The sequence below is a fragment of the Gymnoscopelus microlampas genome, assembly GCF_963454915.1.
Source record: "Gymnoscopelus microlampas genome assembly, chromosome: 21".
NCBI classification, from domain to species: Eukaryota; Metazoa; Chordata; class Actinopteri; order Myctophiformes; family Myctophidae; genus Gymnoscopelus; species Gymnoscopelus microlampas.
In genome coordinates, this window is record NC_139958.1 from 25,398,629 (window position 1) to 25,425,609 (window position 26,981).

Here is a 26,981-nt window from a genome sequence, read left to right on the forward strand (position 1 = left end):
TCAAGTAGAAGCATAGCCTAAAGGACACTGACATATATTTGTCTTAATATTCATTCATGCTCCCTTTACATATTATTTATGTGACCTTTCAGGTAAAAAACCTTTGAGATACAACATTTATTTTCAAGGGAGCACTGACCAGGGCAGCAGCAGTACAAAAGTTACAACATACAACAAACATTTACAAACATTTACATAAAAAACAATAATAGCACATATAAAAAGCGTACAATAAGCGTTAACTATAGGGAAGCAAGTGCAATTTCAGATGGAGCCTCAGCCTACCATCAAATCAGACAATAAACTTTTAAAAGACCTAAAGCGAGATCAGTTCCTTAAGCTTCAGATCTGTGTGCAAGTGATTCCAAGCTGTATGGGGCAGCATACATGAAGACTCGTTTGTCAAGTTCAGTTCGACTCTTGTCTAAGGGACAGTAAGAGAGTGTCCCTTGAACGTAAACTGTAATTACTGGTTTTGTGTGAGATGGACCACAAAGGTAGGAGGAGGGAAGCAAACCAAGGATGGATTTATAAATAAATAAGTAACAATCAGTGAGTCTGCACGAGGCCAGTGAAGACCACTGAACTCTGGCATACACGGTGCAATGATGAGTGAGAAACCTGCAGCCTGTGACAAACGTCAGGGTGCTGTGGTACACCGTATCACAATCAGTTTCATTTATGACATCACAGTTTTACAGCTGTAAAGCAGTGGGTAAAATGTTTTCCTTTTTTTGTGCACGCTCCATTTTTGTAATATTCTGTGAGAGAGAGTATAGATTTAGAGTGAAAGCAAAGGGAAAGAGATAGAAAACAGGTAGATAGAACAAATAATGATACAGTACATACAGATTGTTACACCTATGTGAAGGCAGAGGTACATGCTATTTAGAACATTAGCATAATTATGCAGGTGTGTACGTGTAATTTTAAAACATTAGCGTCATATGCAGGTGAAAAGACCAGTTTGTGCAGCACGGGAAGGTGAAAAGCCGCCGGGTAGAGTAGAAACGGGTCAGAAATCCCCTGTTCAGGCATTTGATACTGTGATAGAGCTTGCCCAGGCCATTGTTTGTGGAGTAATGGCGTGATTGGATCTTGGATCTAACCAGGCAGTTTTATTTCTTGGCGTCAAAGAAAAGAAACATGTCCATTTAAATGATGTGACCGTCACTCATACTTCTGTGTGACCTTGATATTAAGCAATATGTCCACTAGAGGGCAGTTCAGAATCAAAGATCGTCTGACAACCAGTGGTGGAAGAAATACTCTGATCTTTTGCCTAAGTAAAAGTAGCAATACACAATGTAGAAAGCATTGATGTCAAAATATACTTCAATTACCAAAAGTAAAAGTACTCATTATGCAGAATGTCTTTTCACTTTTTTTTTCAAAATCTTGCGAAAATAGCAGATCTACAAGCTAACTACATGCATTGCCACACCGCAACGCGTTGTGAGCTTGTAGATCGTCTTTTTCCGAATAGCTGAAGTATTACATCTAAATAACTTGTAACAAAAAATGTTAAATGATTATTGTGTAGTAAAAAGTCAAAGTATCAAGAATCAAAGTATCTCAAAATTTAACTTAAGTACAGTACTTGAGTAAATGTACTTTCCACCACTGTCTATTATCAATGTTTCATATTCATACAGTATAATAAAGTATTGAAAAATGGAAATACTCAAGTAAAGTAAAAGTACCTCAAACTTTTACCCAAGTAGGCTACAGTACTTGAGTAAATGCAGTTAGTTACTCTCCACCACTCTGACAACAAACATGGTGACAGTCACTACTGTTACACTCACATGTAATTCCCTGCTCTGCTCCATTTGTCTGGTCTGTATGCTTTCAGAAAATGTTGAACATAAATGAGCCTTAAGCCTGTGTAAAGGATCATTTAAACACATTATACGTTAAATACATTAACATTTTTGCACAAGCAGTCAAGCACATCTGAGAGGTCTAGCATGTTCAGTACTGTACTATTGCATAGGGATTAACCATTGCAATTTGCACATAATTGATAATTATGGCCCTCATCACAATGCCATCACATCCTATGTTTAGACCTGTCCCTCAGCTGAAGGAACAAAAGACTTGACAAACTCTGCAGTTCTTATATTCCTTGTCCTTTGTTGGAACCTGCTGTGTAGAGAATGGGTAGGGACACTGATGATGCAATCAGCCTTATTCAAGTTTTTTTGCGCAGCCGTGCGGCTGACGTCTGGTCACACCCTACTCTCGCCATCCTGATAATGCCCTGCAACCTGAATGTGCATAGCCTATTAACAAACACACAGATTAGGCCAATTGAGGAGCCATTCGCCATGAGGTTTTAATGCATTTTCAGGAAGTGTGTTTGCTTCTATTAACCCGCAGATCTTGCTTTGTGGAGATTACTACTGACTCTCAAATACTTACAGGTACCCCCTTCTCTCTCTTTCTCTCTCTCTCTCTCTCTTTCTCTCTCTCTCTCTCTCTCTCTCTCTCGCTTGCCAAAGTGTTGTGAGCTTGTAGATCTGCTACTTTCACTACTTTTGTGTGACACTCTTGTATGATGAATTAGGGCATTCATTTATGGGGGGGAACATAAAAGGTTAAAATATGGAGATGATGAGCTTTCTGCCTGAGGCTGTCAGCAACGATACGTTTACATACTGTACATACCTATTTTACCTACATAACTACATACATACTTTGTTGTATGACAGTGTCGTACAAAAGTAGTGTCTGTCTGTCTGTCTGTCTGTCTGTCTGTCTGTCTGTCTGTCTGTCTGTTTGTGTGTGTGTGTGTGTGTGTGTGTGTGCACACGTCGTGTGTGCATGCCATTCTACAGTGAAGTGCCAACAGAGATACTTTTTTCCTACTTTACTATTCTATTATCAGTGGTGGAAGAAGTACTCAGATTTCTTTTTTTACTTTTGTAAAAGTAGCAATACCACAATATAAATAAATACCTGTACAATATAGTAAAAGGCCTGTATTTAAAAATGTACTTGAGTAAAAGTATAAAATATTGGCATCAAAATATATTTAAGTACCAAAGCAAAAGTACATAGCTGAAAAGAAAATAGCTGGTCTACAAGGTCACAACTGTGACCTTGTAGACCAGTTATTTTTGAATTAGTATAAAATTGTTGCCAAAATTGCCAAAGTATAAAATTGTGCTTGAGTGGTTAATGTATGTTTTGTATTAATAATCTAAATCACTAACTAACTTGTAACTAAAGCTGTCAAATAATTGTAGTAGAGTAAAAAATGACATTTTTGCCTTTGATATGTAGAGTAGAATTATTTAAAGTATCAAAGTATCGAAGTACCTCAAAATTGTACTTCAGTACAGTACTTGAGTAAATGTACTTGAGTTACTTTCCATAACTGTCTATTATCAATGTTTCATACACATACAGTAACACACAAAACTCAGCTCATAGTCCAGCAGTTAGTCTGGCCTGTCTAGGGCTGAATGAACTGGAGAAATCCCACTCGAATGGGAGAGGAGGGAGGGTGTTCAAACTCAGTATGTAATTGGCTCATGCCTGAGAGGCTGGGTTTTGCCACAGCTTGGCTATAGGAGGTGTGTGTGTGTGTGTGTGTGTGTGTGTGTGTGTGTGTGTGTGTGTGTGTGTGTGTGTGTGTGTGTGTGTGTGTGTGTGTGTGTGTGTGTGTGTGTGTGTGTGTGTGTGTGTGTGTGTGTGTGTGTGTGTGTGTGCGGGTGCGCGTGCATGCGTGCGTATGTGTGAGGTTAAATCAGGTAATCAAGAAGCAAACAGCTCACCAGTAAAACACTACAGCCTACTTGTGCCCTTGACACACATGGCTATGTAGTTGGCTGTTTCATGATAGGGAAGTCTGTACTGTACAGGATTGGGTTTGGTCTTCTCTTTCCAGGATCACCAGGGATTTACAAGCTTTGCCACAAGCATGTGTGTTGCTGTCATTTCTAATTACACCGCTCCCACAACTACAAACACGAAATTTGGGGTGCTAATTTAACAACTTTAACCCTAGCGTCGCTATTTTGGGAATGTCATTATAGGCAAAAATATTCTGAAATTAGGATGATACTGAAAATGTTTTGAACAACACAACCCATTGTGAGCTTGTAGATTGTCTATTGGCTTATGCTAAAGTGACACTATAGTTTTACTGTATTGGGCACATTGTACAAAAGATGCATGTTATACAATATACATGCATGTTCTGATCAGATATTAACAGAATAATGCCATTAAAACACATCACACACACAATGTTCTTTCTGCACACCACTAGACAGATTTGATCATTGCACATGTTCTACTTTTGCTTGGCTTGCTTTCTGGGTTTAGATGACCTGAGATAGTAACAGCTGCTGCCCATGACACACACACACACACACACACACACACACACACACACACACACACACACACACACACACACACACACACACACACACACACACACACACACACACACACACACACACACACACACACACACACACACACACACACACACACACACGCACACACGCGCGCACACACACACACTCACACGCACTCACACGCACACACACACACGCCTTATTTGTTCCATCAAAGTGACATTGTCATACCACAGTTGACAATAAACCATGAGCTACCAACTATCAGGATTATCACATACTGTATACAATATACTGTTTGAAATCACATACATACATGAGTACATGAGTATACATATAGGCAGTGTGCTTACATGCACTACATCACAAACACATTATACTATAGTCACTCTCCACAGTTTCCCTTTAGGCCAGTTTTGCACTTTTTAGAACAGGTTGTACAAGACCACTCATCTCAGTAGTCTCAGTATAGATAGCTTTTTCTATGGCACATTTTTTAGATTTAGCTTTAGAGCGCATAGTTCTAAGAGGAGCAGCCTTGTCAAGTACAGTTTGACAGGTTGAAAGAAATGAGGAGAGGGACAATGCCTTTTCTGTGGCCGAATTAAAGGCTGCAGAGAACTGATCAGCAGTGGAAGGTTTAATTGTGGGACCCATAGTGGTTATGGCACACGGCTTGCCCCCCCCCCCCCCTGTGTTCATAGCCCAAAGGCCAGAGGGTAGAGTGGTTAACTCCACCTCTGCGGAAGTGGGGCTTATAGGAACGAGGGAGGGGATTTTACATCTCCAAATTGACTACAGGTAATAACCTGTAAATATAGGGACGTTTGGTCACAAAATCATCATCATACCTGAAATAACTGCCCCCGTACAGGCATGTTCCAAGCTGTATCATACAAACATACACCATTTTCTGGAATGGCCCAGCTTGTGTTTAGTGAGTAAACACAAGTATGGTACTGCACGCCGTTCCTACAGCTTTTTGAGCAATTGCACTGGCTGGAGGAACAGCTCAGATTGATAACATAATCTGTGATTAACGTTTTCTATTCAGACCATTCAGCTCAAAACCTGTTCTTCCAGTCTAATGAACAAGAAAGCCATGGAAGTTCAGGTGTTAAATTTCGTTTTTGTTTTACACCATCAAATGTATTGTGTTGACATGCATGCTATGATCCCACCTTTTTTAGCTTCTATAAATCAAAAACATTCCTTGAAAAAACGTACAAAGACTAAAACTAAATAAAAACTAAAGCAAGTCAATTCCTAACTAAAATGAAACTACTTTTACACTTGTAAACCTAACAAATAATTATCAAGCATCAAACTAATTGAATATTTCATTATGCTGGTTGGAGTGGCTCTGTGCGCATTCCTGCGTGCACGTGTTCGTGCTCTTAAAACTGCGATGCTGTAACCAAACAGCATCATCCCAGAAGCCATATAGATCAGTACACTAGTGCTTTGTTTAGAAATGAACCAACAGCTACAATTCCATAAAGGTGAGTTACAGGCATTAGATAAAGGCTTTTGTTTTAATTTAATTAGATTATATTGCATTTTTATGTTGTATTGCCAATACATCATTCCCAACAAGTCTAGGCAATGTTGTTTACATTCAGAGTTCATTTTGAATTATAAAAAGCAACCCCTCTGTGTGCCAGCGTTGCTATTTAGAATATGAAACCTTTGAAGTTCAATATCTCGAACATTCCGAATGCAGATGAAACTTTATAATTACTCGGTCATTGTTGTGATTTTGGTTGACCAACCATGTGGTCCCTTAAGTCTCCATCTAACTTAGGGTGGTGAGTGATGTTTCAGTTGAGCGGAGAACAAGATGACACCAGGCAGTATCACATGACAAGTTCTGAAGTTTAATACACACATGGAGAGTATATATACAGTAATTGGACACATTATGTGACCAGAAGATATATGAGACATGTTTACAAATCACGGATCACGGGTATCAATTATGCTTACGTAGATGAGTGATTCACCACATGTGTGTGCTGGATCAAGCAAATAAAGGTCATAAATCATGACAGTTATGACTTGTGTAATCTGTAGGCAGAGGGTGATGGGGTGAGTTAACCGTTACTATTCCATGACCTGTTAGGGACCTATTGACCTTCTCAAGGTGGTTTGTGGGTATATGATCAACTGTATCATAGATAATATTGCTTAAATATTATTTTGGCGGAGAACACAGAGAGGAAGGAGGGATAAAAAGCTAGTATATTATGTGGTTGAAACCAGCAGAATGCCCCTCATAGACGAGGTTCAAGGGTCATATATTTTGTAACCACATTGTTGGCTTATCTGACCTGGGCTGTGGAGCAGAGCGGAATAAACCTGTTCTGACTTGTCTTCTTCATAGGCCTCAGGCCCAGTGGTTTGAGATATTGTATAACAAAATGTAACCACTTGAATCCATAGCGTCCCTATTTTGGGCATGTCATAATAGGCAAACAATCTGTGGAAACAGCAGATCTATGAGCTCACAACGTGTTGATCACCTATTTCCGGCGAAAAGATTTGATGTAGAGGGAAAAAGGAGGGGGCCATGGATGGATAGAGCTCTGGGATGCTGGAGTCCCCCAGGGTTCTATCCTCGCCTCGGCAACCTCTATTGCTTGGCAACCTGTTATATCAAGTCAAGTGAGTGAGCAGGTGAGCAAATGAGAGAGGGAGTTAGTGAATATTGTTGCTGATGGGCAGAAACCTCTCCATATTGTAACTTTTATGTAAATGAATGCCCTACTTGATCACACTACAGCAACATTTTGAGCTTGTTAGATCTGCTACTTCTGCTATTTTTGAATTTGAATCCTGAAAAGTAACAGTTTTGGACATGAGGTTTCCACCTGACAGAGCCGAAATGCAGATAAATAAGACAAGTCTGACCAGTCGATTTCATGTATTTACTTTATGATCCAAAAAGTTAATACAAAAATAAAAAGGCAGGTTAAAACCAAATAAGGTTATAGACGATTGTCATCTACTTCCACAGGCCTTATTCGGCAAAATATTCAACAATGTAGTCGAGGGTAGGTACCAGCACCAACTATAAACTCAGCTTACCCACTTTTTCATCTCTAGCTTGTAGGCTATGCAAGTTTTTACTCATCTTTTAAATCAATTAAATATCTCCAATTCTATCTTTCAATAATAATAACACCAGACCAGACTTGTTTAGGTTAGATACTACTGGATATTTTTGTTTTTGTCAATCATACAGGGATACATAATCTGCAAACAGACAAAATGCTATTCGTGCATTTTAAATTTTGAACGTATTAATTATTAATGTAATAAGCTCTGTTTCGTTTGGTTGCAGCGACGTGTTTCCCTCTCCTACTGTACTCTGCAGCCTGTCTTGTGAGTGTGGGTCAGGGCAGCCCAGGTTACGTAGCTGACATTACATTACTACGAGACCTATTCTAGTCCCATAGGAACGATACGAAGGATCTGACAGCCCGAGAGCTGCCTGCCACGCACTGCCGAGATCACCAGCAGAAATACACACAACTATTCGGCCATTTTTCGAGTTTCCACGGTGCTAAATCCTTCACTCCGACCAGTTATTTTTTTATCAGTGGATTGTAACGGGCCTGCATTTCGGAAACATTAAAAAAGAAGCGGAGACGAAGAGGATTGTAAGTGTGCGCGTGGCAGCTGCTGCTGCAGTCGACTGTTTTCTTGCTCGTGGAGAAACTTACACTTGCAGTCGTTTCCTATACAGCAGCCTTGAAGTAACGGTGCCAACTGGCAAGTATAACGAATGTGATGGCATACATTATGATCGCATACGTTATACTTGGCAGTTGGCACCGTTACCTCTTTGCCCGTGTCTGTTTTGATACTGTGGTGGGCTGTGGGCATGTGGTAGTGTCCAGTTTCATTTGAAATGTTTGCGTGGTGTGTGTATGCTTACTAACTAGGCTACATCTGCGCGCTTCGGGGTGCATTGAACTTTCGATACTTTCTTGATCTCGGTTACTTTGTTTACTCGCAGCCGGGGCGATGCCTGGAATTTGTATAGCCTATCAGTGTGTTACTGTACTATTAAGCCAACCCGGGGCAATGCACGCATTCTTTAGCTAGTTTTTCCCCCCATGTCGATCTCTGCAGGCTGACATAAGGCATTTTATTATTTGAGCAGTTTAAAGGACCAGCGTCTGCTAATCAACTCTTGTTCTTGTAGTAATGGCATATCATGTGAATATAAAACTTTATATTATTTAGAAATTAAAGTGAATTCTATTATTTCACTTTGGCCATTTTGCATCTATCGAGCAAGGAATTAATACATGTCAAATCTGCATAATTGCTCGTTTCCCAATAGCCTATATATCCAGCATTTTGTGTTCCATTGATCATTTCCCTGCTCTGCAGTGCTATGAATGTTTAACAAACAAATGGCAAGTGTCAAATGGGGTAAAATAACCTTCCAATTGTTTTTCTACAGCAACGTTCTGTTTACCATTAGTTCTATATCCTACTTTTTCTGTGCCACATTGTTTATGTCTAATATCTGTGATATCCGTGATGTCTGTAAGTGTCTTACATAAAGTTAATATCAGGTACACTTTATGGGGTCTGAATATTTAGCCATAGGCTACTGCAAAATACACTTCCATACACTGTAGGTGTTGCACATCTAACAAATATTCTCAGAGGGAACAAGCTCAACTTACCAAATATCATTGTATATGTTCTATTTGTCTTTTGACAAAATTATTGTTGAGTTACAGAGTAGGCACTCAGCATTTTAGCTTAGTACGCGACCAGTATTGAACTGACAAAAAACATACCTGTGATACATATTAAGATGATTGATGGTAGATTTTCTAGTTGTACAGGTCCTGTTTTGCGCCTGTTGAACAACTCCACAAAACTCCTCACCCTTCATTCGACATGTGATATTGTCTCTTCTTCTAAAACCCGTTTTCTAAAAGGTTATTTGAAGTTTACTTTACACTTCTGTCTGGCTGGCACATGTTTACCTTTTTTTGTGGTCTGTCTGATTAGTTTGGCAGCTCACTCGTCTCTCTGTTTGTTCTTAAGCCAAAGCTAAGCTTTTGGCTAAGAATTATTTGACCTTTGTTTTGTCAAACTTATAGCTTACCGTTTCTTTATTACACTAGCTCAGCTGAACTGAGTGGGAATGCAACAACAGTCAGAGAATATCAGTGGTGGAAGAAGTACTCACATTTTTTACGTAAAAGTATCAAGACTACAATGCAGAAATATTATTTTACAAGTACAAGTCAGGTATTCAGAATTGACTTGAGTAAAAGTACAAAAGTATTGGCATTAAAATGTACTTAAAGTACCAAAAGTACTCATTATGCAGAAATCTTCCATTTCATGTTTTGAAAATGTATAAAATCATTTGAAAATAGCAGATCTACAAGATCACAGCGCGTCGTGATTCGATGCGTTGTTAGCTTGTAGATCGTCTCTTTTCAAATAGCCAAAGTCTATATAGGGCTGAAGTGGTTAATGTATGTCTTGTTGTAATATTATTTCAAATCTACAAAGTAACTAGTAACTAGTTGTCCAATAATTGTAGTCGAGTAAAAGTACTATATTTGCCTCTGAGACGTAATGGAGTAGAAGTAAAATAATTGAAATACTCCAGTAAAGTAAAAAAATACTTCAGCTAAATGCTTAAAGCAAAATAATAAGGAAGCGCTGCCTGGGTTCACAGTGGCTCAAAACAAGTGCTCTTCAGTGGAACAGGTATAGGATAGGATAGAAGCAAAGGAAACCAAAGTTCTGCTTGTGGTGAGGCAGACTAAGGAAAAAATACTGAGGCACTCCGTCTTCAGGTGAAAAAATATAGGTTTATTTTGGCAGATGAGCAAGGCAACAGCTGACCGACGCGTTTCGACACTTAGGTCTTCAACCCTGTTGAAGACCTAAGTGCTCATCTGCCAAATACTGTAAACCCTGATCTTTTTTCACCTGAAGACGGAGTGCCTCAGTATTTTTTCCTCTGCCTCACCACCAGCGGAACTTTGGTTTCCTTTGCTTACATGCAAAATGCTCTCTCCCTGTGTGTGCTCTGTCTACAAGGGCCATGGCCTTCCTAGGGAGTACAGTTTGGAGGGCAGTGTCAGCAGTGCGACCCCCGCTCTCCCCTCTATGCCGGGTGAGTGCTCACTCCTACAGCACGGACCACACCCAGGAGAAGAGTGTCCCCTATGAGAAGACCCTCAAACAGGAAGGCGGGGTTCAAGGGCCTACTAAACCTCTACCAAGGTGAGGATGTTTGGAGAGAGGACAGGTGAATATAGATGCAGTAGTTAGTAGAGGGATGGATGGTTGAATTGATAGATGTGTCAGTTGGTGTTTGGATGTTTGGACTTTGTGGATGGGATGAGGGTTTACTGAATGGATGGGTGGACCAATCAATAATACGGATTGTATTAAAGGGATTGTATTAAAGGGATAGTTCACCCAAACAATTACTTTTCTATCGATTAGTCCCCCCTCTGGAGACTTGAATTCATGGATATTTATTTGTTTTTGTCGCATTCCTAAGCCAGTAATTTGATGACCAGCGGACCGATAGGCAGCGGTTCCGGTAGGAGACGCAAAAGAGACTCTTTGTGTCTCCTACCGGAACCGCTGCCGGTCATCAGATTATTGGCTTAAAAAACAATGTGACTAATCGATAGAAAAAAAGTCATTTTGGGGGTGAACTATCCCTTTAAGTCAAGTTTTAAAAGGCATTTTTTACGGAACTTGCAACGTGACCTGTCTTTTGAAATGTTCAATTCGGTAAGCTTGGTGGTTCTGGTTGTGTTGATGGCTCACACACAGCTCATCATTAATGAGTTGGTGCATTCTACATACAACAAGATTATGTTGCTGATCACAATTCCAAGATACTTCTGTGACAGAGAAAGTAGCACTTTCTAATCTAATGATGAAGTTGATGATTAACCGGGTCTCTGCTATCTGCCTCAGGTCTGCAGATGCTGTTGTGATCGGAGGGGGCAGCTTGGGCTGTCAGACCATCTACCACCTTGCTAAAATGGGTATGACCAATGTTGTCCTGCTAGAGAGGGACCGACTGACTGCTGGAACAACCTGGCACACTGCAGGTACCAACATGTGTTTCGGAGAAGGGGGGTTCGTGCAGGGCTGGGCGACTTCAAATCAATATCACAATTATTTGAAACTTTTGCCTCGGTTATGATTAATGACATTTTCACATTTTTAATAGTGAAAATTGCAGATCTACAAGCTCACAACAGTATTTTTTGCACACCATCATAGTGCAATGAAGTACTGTATAATAGAGTACCGTACTAATATATTAAGTCGATTATAAAAATACATCTATTAAGAGTTTTTTGTGTTGATTCGTCAATATTATAAACATAATTTTAGTTCTCAGCAATGACATGCAGTGCATACTATTTGACAGTAGAGGGATGCACCTTGCTGTGTCTATCCTGCAGGAAATATTGTTTTGTAACGTTTACGTTACAAAAGTTGGCGGTGCATTTAATTATTTATGCACTCACAGCCTTCCCCAGAGAGTGAGAGAAAGATTTTAGTTGTCCAGGGAAGACACATGTCTGTGAAGCAAGCTCCATGGACTCCCTAACTCAACTACAAGCAGTATAAGGAAGAAACAGCCCGGCCGCAACCAGATGCAAGCATGCACTGCAAAAGCAGATCAGACAAGGAGGAATCATAGCAAGGTTGAGCACCACAGCTTTACTGATCCCACCATTGCAGCTGGTGAGAGAGAGGAGGACCAGCCTTCCCAGCAGGAGGTGCAGCAACAACAACAACAGCACAGCCCACAGCACAACGAAACACCAAGCAGAGAACCCACAAGAGGAGCACCAGAGAAGCCAATCCGGAAAGCCAAAGTCAAGTGGCCAAAAGCCAACGACAAAGACTCCTGGAGCAGCTTCGATCAGAATCTATGCACCACCCTCCAAAGTTCACTAAGAGGCAGCGTAACCTGCTCCAAACTAAACATCATGGGACACATCATCTACGAGGAAGGCAAAGAGCGATTTGGAGATATGCCTCAGAGGAGGATTATTCCCAAACAGAACGGGAGGCGGGAGACGGAAATCCTCCAGCTCGAAGTGGTGAAGATGGAAGAGGAGAGCAGAGCTACAGTATATGATCAAGGCTGTGGGCCAACAGCAACAAGGGAGACGGATCAATTGGGAGGCCGTAGTCAACAGGGTCATCACCTGGGCAGACATGTGGAAGATGCCCCAAGCGAGGCTCAGCTTCCTTATCAGGGCCATGTACGATACCCTTCCCAGTCCCTGGAATCTGCACTTGTGGTCCCATTGTCACTTACTGTACCAGAGTCTTGTTTGTTTGTATTTACCGGAATGCTAGAGATGGCAAAATGCTCGGCGTACAAATCCAATATTGAAAAACTCAACCTCATTTTAATTGATTGACTGCTGATTAATTGATTTGGGCCGTACTAATTGGGGTAGATTTGAAGAATTTCAAATTTGTGTATAGCCTACTTGTGTTAACATGGTAATTTGCAAGGGAAAAAAGAAAGTGTATAATCACTCATGTGACGCATGTGACTTCAGTTGACTTTAGAGATTAGCCTGTGCTAGTGATGGCTTAATGAACAATGCATTTTAAACTGCAATAAGAATTGACTGAATAAGAGCCACACAGTTAATACCATAAGGAGTAACCCAGTGGTCTGCCTTCATTCATGCCAAGTTATTAGACACAGTGCTTTATAGAACACTCAGTACATACACGTACAAAGCCCTGATACTAGCCGTATTAGTGGCATATCTTTTGCTGGCCTGTACAAGTTATTTTCATTTAAAAATGAATATAATAATTAAATAAATGTATTTAAAAACACTATTATGCCCACACATACATACGAGTAATATGAGTAATATTCACGTTAGAGTGTATGCCTGCTTATGTGTATTTAATATGTATTATACATTGTTCTGTGATACATTTACATAAGCATGATTACATGCGTTCCCGCCTGTGTTACCAATAGGCCTTCTGTGGCAGCTGCGGCCCAGTGATGTGGAAGTTGAACTCCTAGCCCACACCAGGAACGTGATCAGCAGAGACCTGGAGCAGGAGACTGGCCTCCACACAGGATGGATCCAAAATGGAGGTCTTTTCATCGCCTCCAACAAACAGAGACTGGACGAGTACAAGCGCCTCATGTCGGTACGGACTGACACCAGACAGATACCTTGTTATTGGTCATTGTGGAAGAGGTAGAGATGAGTGGAAGAGAGGGTGGATGGATGGATGGATGATTGGGGGGTTAGAGGGAAAGAGGTAGGGGTGTTTGAAGGGAGGGAAGATGCACCGGTGAATATACAATCATTCTTTTTTATTGCACTGCATTGGACTCGCTGTCAGGTATTTGAGACCATGTGATGTGGTTTGAGCCCTAACCACTCTGCTATCGGGTCATCGGGACACATTTTTTATAATTTATTCTGTATGAAAATGATGACTTCAATTAAGACACCATAATAGGTCTGTTGAGCTAGGGGATACACATAACCTGTATTTATCATACACTACACATATTGCTAACCTACAACAAGCTGTTAAAAAAAAACTGACGTGTCTGCTTGAGTGGAAACATCTTTCCAACATAGTGTTTTCCTCTCACGGTCTCGATATGAACATTAACTTGTGTTTCTGAGCACACGTCTAAACAATAAGTTCTGTCAGCAGCCAGTAGTGTCTAAAATAAGTATAGGAATTTGCCTCTACAACATCTACAGGAGGAATCATACATACAGGTATATGGTTATAAACAAGGATAAAACTATAATAAAATATAAAGACTTATTTCCATTATGGTTCATTGGGTTCATCTCAACTCTGGTTTCCCTTCTGTGCCGGGCTGGATGCCTTGTTTAGCTTTTGCCGTGCATTAATTTGTCACAGCGTGCGGCGGTCAAAGTTCAGCAAGGTTGAACTTGAGCTGAGCTCACCGTGGCAACTCGTCATTTCACAGCACAAGCTATTGGAAGTAATGGGTTTAAGAGTGCAGCTGTGCCGGTGCCGTTTTCATTAGGCCGGCAATGTACTGATTTGAAGTGGTATAGGAGAGAAGTGGGTGATCATCAGCATTAAAAATACAGGTCTAAGTTAACATATTTTATATGCCTAAATATTGGAAGATATTGATACAATTTGACATATGTTTTCAAAAATATATATGAATTCATGGCACTTAACTTTCGTTTGCCAATTCTTACTGAAGAAGAATTTAAAAGACCAGAAATCGCGTGAGCGAGTATGTGTACTGAAGTTAACACCATTCTGGTAGATAGCATTATGTTAATTTATGTAAAGGTATTTGACATCAGCAAGTTTTTAATAGTTGCAATTATTCATAATTAGCTTATTATCCAATTAGTCTGCCTGACAATTACAGATACAATCCTGTAATGAATCTAGTAATTAAGCTAGAATCATGCATATACAATAACAGGGCATATATCCTGTTCCGCTGATGTCATAGTGGCCAGTCAGATGACCAAGAACGCATAACTTAAATAAAGTTAATCATATTCTTAATGATTCCTCTCTAGCTGGGTAAGGTTTACGGTATCGAGTCCTACGTCCTGTCCCCTGCGGAGACCAAAGACCTGTATCCACTGATGAATGTTGATGACCTATACGGAACACTGTATGTACCTAAAGATGGAACCATGGACCCAGCAGGCACCTGTACCACCCTGACCAGGGCTGCTTCTGCCAGGGGAGCAACGGTAATGTGTACAATACTACTGACACAATGGTCTCAGCCCTGTTCCTCTCTCCTCTCCTCTCCTCTCCTCTCCTCTCCTCTCCTCTCCTCTCCCCAGATTTGTTTGTTTTCCAGTCTAATTGTTTTCCTTTAAATATAATAACTATAATATAACGTGGAGAGTAGTTAAATAACTGCTCTCAAATAATTCCATTATGTCTCGCCAAGAAGAATGTTTTATACAACATCATATCCCCTAAAAATGTAGTATTCTTTATAATCTGGAAAAGAACTGAATCTTTTTTTTTTATCTGATTGGCTGTGACGTTTGTGTCTGTGTGCCCCTCCTCCAAACAGGTGATAGAGAACTGTCCGGTGACTGGTATCCAGGTGCGGGCAGATGACCTTGGAGTGAAGAGAGTCAAAGCAGTAGAGACTCTTCATGGCACCATTGAGACACCCTGTGTGGTCAACTGTGCAGGTTAGATTGAAATAATATTAATATCATTGCTACAGTACTATAGAGGAATCATTAAGTCTACTTAGAACATTTTATTAAAACATTTTAATAATGAAACGTAACAAAAAACATTAAAGTCCAGGCAAATGTTATTGAAATAAAGCATCTCTCTCGGTTTCTTTGTCTGTCTGTCTGTCTCTATCTGTCTCTCTCTCTCTCAAAGATGCACATGCAGCATCTACTTTTCAACAGTTTTTGTTGTGAAGCAACCTACGTAGGGGCGTATCTTAATCTGAATAATGCGCTCTTTAAATAGCACGAAAATACTGCACCTCGACTGTGCTGGACATTAGACGAGGTCTGAGCTAGTCTAAGGTGCAGTCGAGATACAGCCTGTAATCTCTCTTGCAGATAAAGTGTGCTGTACAGTACAAGTTTGTTGTCTCCGCCAGGCCGAAGGCATGGCCGAGACTGTGTTTTGCACCCTGTCCGTCCGTCCGTCCGTGTGTCTGTGTGTCCATCCGTCTGCTCCACTTTTTCTAGTTACCCATGTATTTCTTGCACTGACCACCAGAGGGTAGTCCGTAACTGATTGCACAAACATTAGGGGCCTCTTCTGTTTACCTTAGAACTTGAGTGCAAACGGATAGTTGGCTTAGCCTGGTTAATGTGACTCTGGCCTGGCTTTAGAGCCTGTGAAGGCACCTTTGATCTTTCTGCATACTACAGTACGTACTGTAGTAGAAGGGCCTGTGCCAGCAGGGTCCTATTCTCATTGGATATCCTAATCTATCATATCACAATCTACAATACTGTATGTATCACCACATGAAACCACATCCTTCTCATATTAACTAGCTAATGTTAAGGCAAAATTATACTGAAGTCTCTGGTTATTCTCTCTGGTGACAAAAAAAGAACTCATATTCATACTTTTTTCAGCTGAAGAAATGTTACAACAAACACAGATTTGCGACAAAATATTAATTCAGTCTAGCTGCGTTTTTCCCCTTGTGTTTTTTTCTTTTAGTGTCTCATGGGCGCATAGCTAACGGGGGCATTGCACATTCAAATATGAGAACCTATCAAAATATTCCATCATTGGATCCTACCCAAACCTAGTCGGTACAGCTTGATGACGCTGTACTATGCAGTTAGCCTATAGGCCTGCTAGTTGAGCTGGGTCCTTTATAGCTTGTTAATAACAGTAATCTTTTAAATAAAAGAGATTCTTGATTTGTAGGTGAGATTTTTGATATGTTGTGTGCTTATGTGTGTCTGTTCACGTGTGCCATGCAGGTGTCTGGGCCACCAAGCTGGGCGACATGGCAGGAGTCAGGGTGCCTCTCGTTGCTATGCACCATGCCTACGTAGTAACCGAGAGAATTGAAGGTATACAGGTAAGACCAGACCCCTGCCCTCTGAACTTTCACTCAGGTATTACAGTAAAACAAAATCTTGATATATATACATGTATTTTTGTTATGGTCCACAGACATTGTAGCAGCACTAGTAATTACTATAAATATATAAATATGTTCAAGTTGTCTGTGCGTTTGTCTTGTGTTGTGTGTTCCTGCATTGGTTATTTGACCAACAGGGGGCACTACAGGCCGTTATGTGTAGGAAGTGCTGAGTTGAATGTGTTAGATGTGAGTGTACTGTATGTGTGAGTGAGTGACTGTGTGTGGTTGTGTCTGTGAGTGATGATGATAATGAGGGTTTATTAACTATTTATTCTCCGTGTCATCATCAGCATGCATCTATGCCATAGATTCTATGGTATATGTATGTGTACAGTTGTGTGTGTGTGTGCGTGTGTGTAGGCATATGCTTTTAGCCATGCTGTCAAAGCTGAACTGTCTTTTGCAGTTTTTCAGCAGCTTAGACAGCATTACTACTGTAGGTGCAAAGCCACACACATGCATAAACACACATAAGCAAGATATGTACAGATATTTACACATGCGCATGTCATCAGGAGAGCTGTACCTTCAACCAGACTTAAGTTAAATGTATAAAATGTTGTGCGATGATGTGTTGCATTGTTTTTCATTAGTGAAACATCATGTGAGTGCAGATTAGACTTTAGATTGCACAAAATATCAGACCACGCGTCTTCCTGACAGTGTGTGTGAACGTTTGAACGTGTAGTTGAGGGCGCTTGGGTGGCGCACGGGTAAAGTACCTATCCACCACGTGGTGTCTAGAACGACTATACGTACACAATTGGCCCGGGTTAGGTGGAAGGAAGCCGGGCAGGGAGGGTGATATTTGTAAGTACCTCGCACGTACGGCACCTGTCAGCGGGGAATGTTGAACTGGAGGAATAGGGCTCCTCACTGGCTTTGTGAGCCAGTAGGGTACATAATAGCTGTCGCAACACAGAAATGTGTGACGAGAAATTAAATGGCATAACGGATCACTTGGGATGAAAAAAGGGGTAAAAATAATTGGCTACTCAAAAAAAGGAAAAGAAAATATAGTTTCTGTATTTTGCTCAAGTGTGTGTGTGTGTGTGTGTGTGTGTGTGTGTGTGTGTGTGTGTGTGTGTGTGTGTGTGTGTGTGTGGGGGGGGCAAGTGTTCATTATTGAACAGTGCACTAACAAACAGTGTCTCTCCCTCCAAGACTTTAATTATGACTGAAATGCCCGAAGAGGAGGATTGTACTGATTTAATGCCATGAAGGACATGGAATTAAACAAACTCAGCCTGATTAGTTTTTCATCACAGTTCAATCACAGATCAAAGTTTTCACTTCTACTGTATCTTCTCTCTTTTGTTTTTTTCAGAATATGCCAAATGTCAGGGACCATGATGCTTCAGTGTACCTGCGTCTGCAAGGTGACGCTCTCTCCGTCGGGGGGTATGAAAACAATCCTGTCTTCTGGGATGACGTAAGTAACCCAAATGATACTTAACTCTCTGGCTGTCTTTCTGTCTGTTTTACAATTAATGACAAGGTGACCTTAAATGTTCTTTTTTTTTGGGTTCCCTTTTATTGTGTCCTACTATTGGTTGGCCTGAGACTAGACGGCATCAAATACTGTCTGAATATCGGAATTCCTGTCTGACTGTTTGACCCCCCCCCTGTCAGTGTGCATGACCGTCTCTTTGAATTACTGTTGGTCCTCCTATCTTATCAGTCCAACTGTCTGCTTGAATTACTGTCCGTTTTAAACCCAACCGATGCCGGATGTTTGGGTCTGATCCAGATTTTGGAGAGTCCTAGACCACCCATTACCGATGTTTTGCACTTAAAACAATAATAAAGTGCAAACGTTTCTAATCAATTTGAAAAACTTGATTTGATTGATCTATTTGACAACATTTGAACTTATAAGCAAGCAAATAATAATGGAACACAAATACATTTTTGATAGAGAAGAGTTTTGACTTAAGTGTTAAATTTCAATATGATTATGAAAAGATTTCACAACGCTTTTTGACCTTGTAGATCTGCTGTTTTGAAAACTTTTACCTATAGTCTCTGTCGGGTGGAAACCTCATATCTCCAAAACTTTACTTACTTACTTACGCTGTAGTATGATCAAGTAGGGCACAAAAACACAAAAGGTTATACTATGGAGATACGCGGTCCCTGTCCAACAGCAACGCTATAATAGCATGCCCAAAATAGGGACGTTAGGTTGAACATGTTCAAAAACCTGGACACGTCGGCTGCATAATTGCAGATGCCAATGTCGTGAAAAAAAGGTCAAATAATGGCCGATATATCAGTCGGGCTCTACTGTCTGTCCACCTGTCTATCTCTGACTGTGACGGTTTGAGTTAACCCATTCAATCCGGGAACGCATCTCTGTCCTTTTAGATTTATTTGGCTACTCAAAAATAATAGATATACAAGCTCATAGCTTGTAGATCTGCTTTTGCCACCGATCCCATCAAAATATGTTGTTCTAGGGACCCCCCAGAAGCAAAGATTTGAATAAAAAATGTTCGCTTTAAAAAACACATATTTTCAAAGATTTGCACACATTTTCTAAAAAAGCAATTGTTTTTACAAAATGTATGTATATCTGCTATAGCCCGAAGTATAAAATAATGGTTTTAGCTAAAACTCTAGAATGACACGTAAAGACATGGGAAAGTGTGCATTCCCGGCTTGAATGGGTTTAACAGAAACACATCAAATCTCTTTCATTTGATTATTTAATGCATTTTCCTGTCTATCCTCTTATGTCCCCCCCCCTCTTTCCACATATGCCTACCTAATGCATTCTCTTTTGAGTTTATTACTTCCTGCTGTGTTAGCTTGGAGGCCACAAGCCAGAAGACTCAGCATATCACTTCACTACACAAATATATATTCAACTTTCAATTGCTATTTACACACTCTGGCATGCACTATGGTTCAGCTGGTGGTGTTTTGGGGGGGGGGATAGTGGATTACTGGATTCAATGCAGTTGTTTTAAACGTTTTTGTGCCCAAGCCAAAGGCAAACTCTCAAGGCTCACCTGTATTCATATCCGTGCAAAGTAGCCTCTATAACGCGTGCTATGAATCTCACGACTCAAATCGTTTAGTTTTATTTACTAATGCCAAATAAAAAGTGTAAAAAGTATAGCAGGCTTGCGTGCCTTTCAAATAATGTTGGCAGAGCAGAAAAGTACACAATAACAAACAAACAAAGTTTTCAAGGCAGTTCCATGGGATGGGTCTCATCATTGAGAAGCATGGAGAGTGATCCTCAGGAAAGCTTGCTGAATAGATGCAACTATGCAACAAAATCCTCAGTGTTTGTTCAGTTCTGTGTGGATTTGCTATGTAGTGTCAAGCAGTATCTTCATGTCCGCTCTTGCTGTGTGATTGCATGTATTTATCTGCACCCTTCCTGCACAGTTGGAACATAGACCCTCTAGTACTCAGGAATAGCAACCATTCATCCTATTAATTTTCATAATGATGCACTGAATGAGATGGAAACATTCTTTAGTAGATTCATATTGTAAGAATTGTACAGACTCACTTAAATGTATTAGTGTTTTTTGGAAAACAAGACATACAGTAGGCCTCTATTTTGAGGATTAATTTGATCCCTACCGGTCAAATACAAATGAGAAGACAAGATTTCCAGACATTTCTTGAATGTTAACCTGTTTCTGTTTCTCCTTTGAAAACCTATCCATTCCTTACTCCTCTTATTACCTATTGACCTGTATTATATAAGTATATATAAGTATTTACTTGAACAAAGTATATCGGTAGGCCTATCACAGACATATTATAATGGATTTTTGTATGCTGTTTATGGCATGGCTCTGTAGGAGGATAGCTGTCTATAAGAGGGTCTGTCTGTGTTTCTGTCTGCCTGTCAGTCTGAGGCCAATCTGGGAACCCATTCGGTAACGAAAACGACAAAAAAAAAGGTTTTGTTTTTTGTGTTAAAGGTAAGGTAAGTGATTTTATTTGGTTAAAATAAGTGTTAAATTGCTCTATATAGTACTCATTGCTTTAGAGTGTTTGTTCAGTAACAGGAGTCTCCATCTCTCTCCAGCTCTGAATTGAACAGAAAATGCATTTTCAGGTCCGGATACCAATTTTTTCAGGATAGAGAACTCCATCACGATACAGATTAAACAAGTGAATTATTAAAGAGCTGGAGAGACAGGGAGACCCCTGTGACTGAACAAACACTCTATAGCAATGATTACTATCAGAATATAGTGATTTACCCTTTTAACAAAAAAACATTTGATGTAACCAAAAAATATCACTTACCCAACCTTTAAACAGGGGCTAATCTCACAAAAGACCGATCAGTGCCACATTTATTGTACACGCTGCCAGTAGGCCAAGGAGATACTGTACCTCCACACATTTTATATTTTCTGAAATACGTGACTTACATTTTACAATGGAAGTCAGTGAGGTGCGGATAGGGCTGGAACCTTATCCATATATCAAGTCATATGTCATAGATACATAATAGATGTATGTTTAGTGCTGTCCTCATGGGAGCCACGCCTTGTGTTTTTAAACTGTCTGTGACTAAAAACGATTATTTTAGTTGCCTAGCAACATATCCAAAACCAAGCTACAAGTACCGTGCACATTTTGGGAACACAAGGTCATTTTGTGGAACTCAACGAAACCCTGCTGATGAGTTGTGAGGTGGCAGATTAACATACATACTGTACAGTATGAATGCTGTATGTAGACAGGGCCACACTGTCAAAACAAGTTTAGTTTCCTGCAATTAACCACGTTTGTCTTAGTTTGCATAAAAAGGTGAGATTTCCAAGTTATTAATGCCAAAGCAGTGAAACATGAAATGTGTTGAATGTTGAAAACTATCCGCCTCTGTGAATTTCAACACAAAAAAAAACCTGTACTTGCACAGGCACACAGCAACAATTTATATATTTTTACATATACTGTATTTGTATTGTCAATATATGTTTGCAGTCTACTGCTCAGAGTCAGACTTATGCTTTCTGTCTCATGTCTGTGTCATGTGCAGACCTGTTGCATATAGTGGCAGAGCTTTGACATTCTACAGAATTTATGCGAACAGCAGGTCCCCCCCCCCCCCCTTCTGTCTGGTCAATGGGTGCTTTGATGTAGTGTGAAAGATCTATCTAGAAGAAAGGGGGAAAGTGCAGAGAACAGAATTAACAGAGTGATAGAAGAAAAGACACCTACTGGGTAAAGACGCACTGTCTGGATCGATGGCTTTGAAGGGATTGGCTACAGGGTCTTGGATAAAGTTAATTGCTCCTTCAATATCCAAGGACAAGCTTTGCTATCCTGCAGTGTTATGCATGAAAAGTTTATATGAAAGGGAAAAAAGTCTTTGGGTGATCTTCAACATTAAAGCAAAACTATGAATGGAAAAGCACCTCATGAACCTGGCATCTAACTCACTAAATGTGTGATGTCCCATGTCAGTAAACCTGTAGTATCACCTGTAACATGCTTAAAGAAAACGAATCCTTTGATAAAAGTAAATTATTGTGTGTTTCTGATGTGTCAGCTTGCTATTCTGTGTTGTAGGCTAGTTAAAAACACGGCTTTAGTTCTGTTGAAACAGGAAGACTTTCTGTCACAGTGGTCCACAGACACCACAATAGCAGCTGTGTTGTTGTTAAATATTTAACCAAAAGTCTGTGCCCTTGAGTTACGTTGGGGACATAAACAAACTTGCAGACCCACCAGGGGGTGCTAAAGGTTTGAGCTCCGCATCTATGTCACGTTGTATACTTATTAAAACTTACCAAGAGTGCATGGATTTTTCCATTATAATAAGAAGAGCACCAAGAGTACTCTGGTTTCAGTTCTGTATGGGAACATAGGAGTCTTCTTACATCATTGTATCTACATTATAATCATTATCTTTAAAGACTTTGTTTTAACAAATAATGAAATAATAATGATAAATATTGGCTGAGTTGCCTGAGTCTGTACATGTTTTGCATATTTGGTACATTGGTGTATATGTGTGTGCACATGTGTGTGCACATGTATAGTATGCAGCAGGGTCTTCAGGTCTTCAAAGTTTTTCAGGCCAAGGACCACCTAGTTGACAAAGAGATGAAGCAAGGACCCCCACTACATATTGAATAAAATTGTGTTGCAGATTTAAAAAAATCATATATTTCCTAGATAGGTTCATAGACTTGGTTGACATACATTATATTTTTCTATTAATATGTTGGATTCGTGTTAATGTGCATTTACAGACAGTTAACCTTTTAAACCTTTAATATTCAGTCAACTTGACCGTTGGCTTTTTCTTTTTCCCTCTACACCAACTCTCCGAAAATAACCGATCTATAAGCTCACAACGCCTCGCAGTGTGGATCTGCTATTTTCGGCTAATGTTCCCCATCACACAAAGATTTGGCGGACCCCTTGTAGTTACTCTGTGGACCCCCTGGGGGCCCCAGACCCCGTATTGAAGACCCATTATATGCAGGGTTCAGTTTGCTGGGGGATGAGTGGGGAAATCCAGCCCTCTGCTTTTGATATGCTCTTTTGGTCATTAATTTTTATTGCCGTTGGGGATATGTTTTATGTCTGGTCAGACTGCATGCATTTCCTTTTGGAAAATGTAGACTGTGATATGTTTTATAGTTATGTTTGATGATCACAATTTAATGAAAAATGTTAGCTAACTACCCTGACGTCCCTATTTTTTGCTGCTACGTTGTATGTCGTAAGTAGGGCGTAAGTGGTTAAGAAAATATCCCACTTAGTTTTATAAATGTTTTTACAAATTGAACCATGCATGTATAACTGTATATGTGCAGTATTGCCTTTTCATGTATGCCTATTCAGTGGTAGGTCTCTGTTCGACCATATGGCACAGGGATGCGATTGAAACTAAGAGTGTGGTCAGTAAGGCTTGTTTTGAACTTTAATTTAGTTCGACACGTGTGTTGTTTCCTAGGTGTCTGATAAGTTTGCATTCAGCCTGTTTGATCTGGACTGGGATGTGTTCATGCAGCACATAGAGGGCGCCATGAACCGAGTTCCTGCTCTGGAGCAGACTGGCATTAAATCCACTGTCTGTGGACCAGGTAACTAAGACACACACACACACACACACACACACACACACACACACACACACACACACACACACACACACACACACACACACACACACACACCGACACAGACACAGACACACTCACAGACACACATACACATACTGTACACACAGAGACAAACAGAGGTGTGTGCACTATTGTACGTTTTGCCGAATCTATAAGCGAAAAGATACAATTACACCAGTTACAATTTAGGAATTTGGCAGATGCCGTTATTCGTAGCGACTTAAAAGTACAAGCTACAAAGCAACTACAGTCAAATTATTCATATGTGAACATACCTGGCCAATAAACTGATTCTGATAAAATGTATTTTTCTGATCTTAAATGCTGCATTACAGTTAAGTGATTAAGTTCTGAACTTATTAGACTGTTCTAGCTGAATGAAGTGAACAACAAATACCTTTAGCTGTTTGTTCATCACATCCACATAACTAATAGCTAAATAATTAGATGATTCATCTATTTGAATATATATATTTGTATATTTTTTATATTAAAAAGTTGGTCAGACTCCTGATCCGCTGGACGTTTTATTTAGTATAGATGGAGGAGGCTGAGTTCCTTCGGTGTGTGTAACAGGATGCTGCAGATGTTCTATCAGTCTGTAATGGCTAGCTCTCTCTTCTTTGCGATTGCATGCTGGGGGGGAAGGGGGCGGGGTTACATTAATGCCGGGGACACAAGCAACCTGAACAGGCTGTTCAGGAAAGCCACTGTAGCTCCCTCGTGGGGGCTAACCTGGACGGGCTGGCGGAGGTGATATAGGTGCATATAGTGAGGAAGCTGGACGCTATTATGAACAACCAGTCAAATCCCCTTCACTTGGAGGTTGTGGGAAGGTTTAGCAGCAGGAATAGATTTCCAAGGAGAAGTTTTGCTATGTTTCATGCATATAGTGTTATGCATGAAACAGTCTATGAAGGAACAAAAATATACTCTTATAATATTTGGGTGATCTTCAATATTTCAAAACTACAAAGGGAGAAGCACCTCATGAACCTGGCATCTAACTCACTAAACATGTGATGCCCCATGTCAGTAGATACCTGGGGTGGGGTTAGGTGGGCACGATGGTCGTTCAGTAGACTAATTGCTCGTAAACAAGCAGTTCAGTACGGTATGGACACTGTTGGACATGCTTACTGTGAGTTCTCTTGTATTTCCCTTTGTCTTGCACTATGCAAGCACTGCTGAGGGTGTACAGTATAGTGTCTTATCTTATTTTATATTATCTTAGTCAATAAGAGTTGCTAGAACAAGAGTCACATTGGTCATTCGACCACGACCAAGGACCAGTCGGGACGCAAGAGCAAGTGCTCTCTGTACGTTTTTCTCAGTTTGAGCAGGAGTCACCAAGATGTCGTCAATGGAACTGGAAAGATCCTGCACATCCTGCAGGCGACAAGAAGATAAGCTCTTATATTTTATCTAGGTTGAGCTTGAGGAGGTGGGATGACATCCACCGAGAGATGTCAGCCAGGCATGCAGAGATGAGCTCTTCAACTTTTGTGGCTGAGGAAGGAAAGGAGAAAAACAGTTGAGTGTCATCCCATGTAGCAGTGATAGGAGAAGTTGTGAGCAGAGATGACAGAGCAGAGGAATTCAGTGTGGAGTGATAGAGAACGGTAACCAGAACTTAGTCCTGGGGAACTGTGGTCGAGTACAGGGTGATTCCTGTCATTTTAGATTTATTTGGCTATTCAAAAATAGCAGATATGCAAGCTCATAGCCGCGCTATGAACTTGTAGATCTGCTATTTTTGGAAAATCGTGAAAATGTGTGCAAATATTTGAATTTTCTTTTTTTTTAAGCGAACATTTGTAACTCAAATCTTTGCTTCTGGGGGTCCCTGGAACAAAATATTTTATAAATGTTCGCTTAAAAAAAATATATATATTCAAAGATTTGCAAAAAAAAACGATTCTTAAAAAATAGCAGATCTACAAGCTTGTATATCTGCTATTTTTGAATAGTCAAAGAAATCTTAAAATGACACAGATGCGTTCCCGGTCTAAATGGGTTAAAGCAAACCTCTGAAGGACACCATGGTGAGTTAGACCTGTCGAGTATAGGAAGAGAATCACTTCAGGGCATTTCCTGTGATACAATACCAAGTTTCAAAAGGGTGTCCATGAGAGGCTGCGGTTGACTGTAATCATTCAGATGCAGCAGATAGTTCAAGGAGGATCATAGTCAAGGAGTATTGAGGAGCGGCATCTTGATATAACATATGCATAGTACAAACTTTCTAAAGAGAGGGAGAGAGAAAGAGGTGGATTTATGTGCTGATGTCTCAAAATGATGTCAACAACAACACGATTTTCACATTTCACATCATCGTGCATACGGAATGTATGCCCGATTAGGGTTTAAGTTAGGACTTAGGTTGGGGGGGAAAGTCTGTCTGTCTAATCGATGTGTGACTTACTGAGGGTATTTTATCATGTCATATCTGACCGTAAGCACTTGAAAAACATTTCAAGTGCTATAGTGCAAGTGGAGCTGAAAGCTGTGTTAATGAGCCGCCTGAAGAGAGATAACCCTGAACCTGGAGGTTGAAACAAATAAAAGATGTTTAAAGATTTACAGGCAGAAAACCCCACTGTCATGCATACTAATACACAGGCAAGTGTATTATATTAAAAAGTATATATATTAGATATAGATAGATATCAGGAAGAATATATTAAAGACAATAAGAGTAGACAGAAATGGAGAGAAAAACAGATGGGAGAGAAAATTGGGATGTTGTCTGAATCTCTAGCCTAGAAACCAGCTGAAGCCAGGCTAGTACATCTCCCC

General features: G+C 40.2%; 1 protein-coding gene across 1 annotated transcript in view; it reads left to right on the forward strand.

Annotated features, from left to right (window-relative positions):
• Window positions 1-7,853: 7,853 nt before the first annotated feature.
• The window catches only part of sardh (sarcosine dehydrogenase), a 52,764-nt gene continuing 33,636 nt past the window's right edge, over window positions 7,854-26,981 (forward strand). The window contains exons 1-9 of the mRNA XM_084046887.1: window positions 7,854-8,035; window positions 10,461-10,646; window positions 11,358-11,494; window positions 13,414-13,592; window positions 14,981-15,160; window positions 15,496-15,619; window positions 16,898-16,998; window positions 18,392-18,496; window positions 24,014-24,143. Coding sequence (XP_083903013.1) covers window positions 10,465-10,646; window positions 11,358-11,494; window positions 13,414-13,592; window positions 14,981-15,160; window positions 15,496-15,619; window positions 16,898-16,998; window positions 18,392-18,496; window positions 24,014-24,143 — 1,138 coding nt within the window. The 5' untranslated portion in view covers window positions 7,854-8,035; window positions 10,461-10,464. The remainder of the gene's footprint in view (window positions 8,036-10,460; window positions 10,647-11,357; window positions 11,495-13,413; window positions 13,593-14,980; window positions 15,161-15,495; window positions 15,620-16,897; window positions 16,999-18,391; window positions 18,497-24,013; window positions 24,144-26,981) is intronic.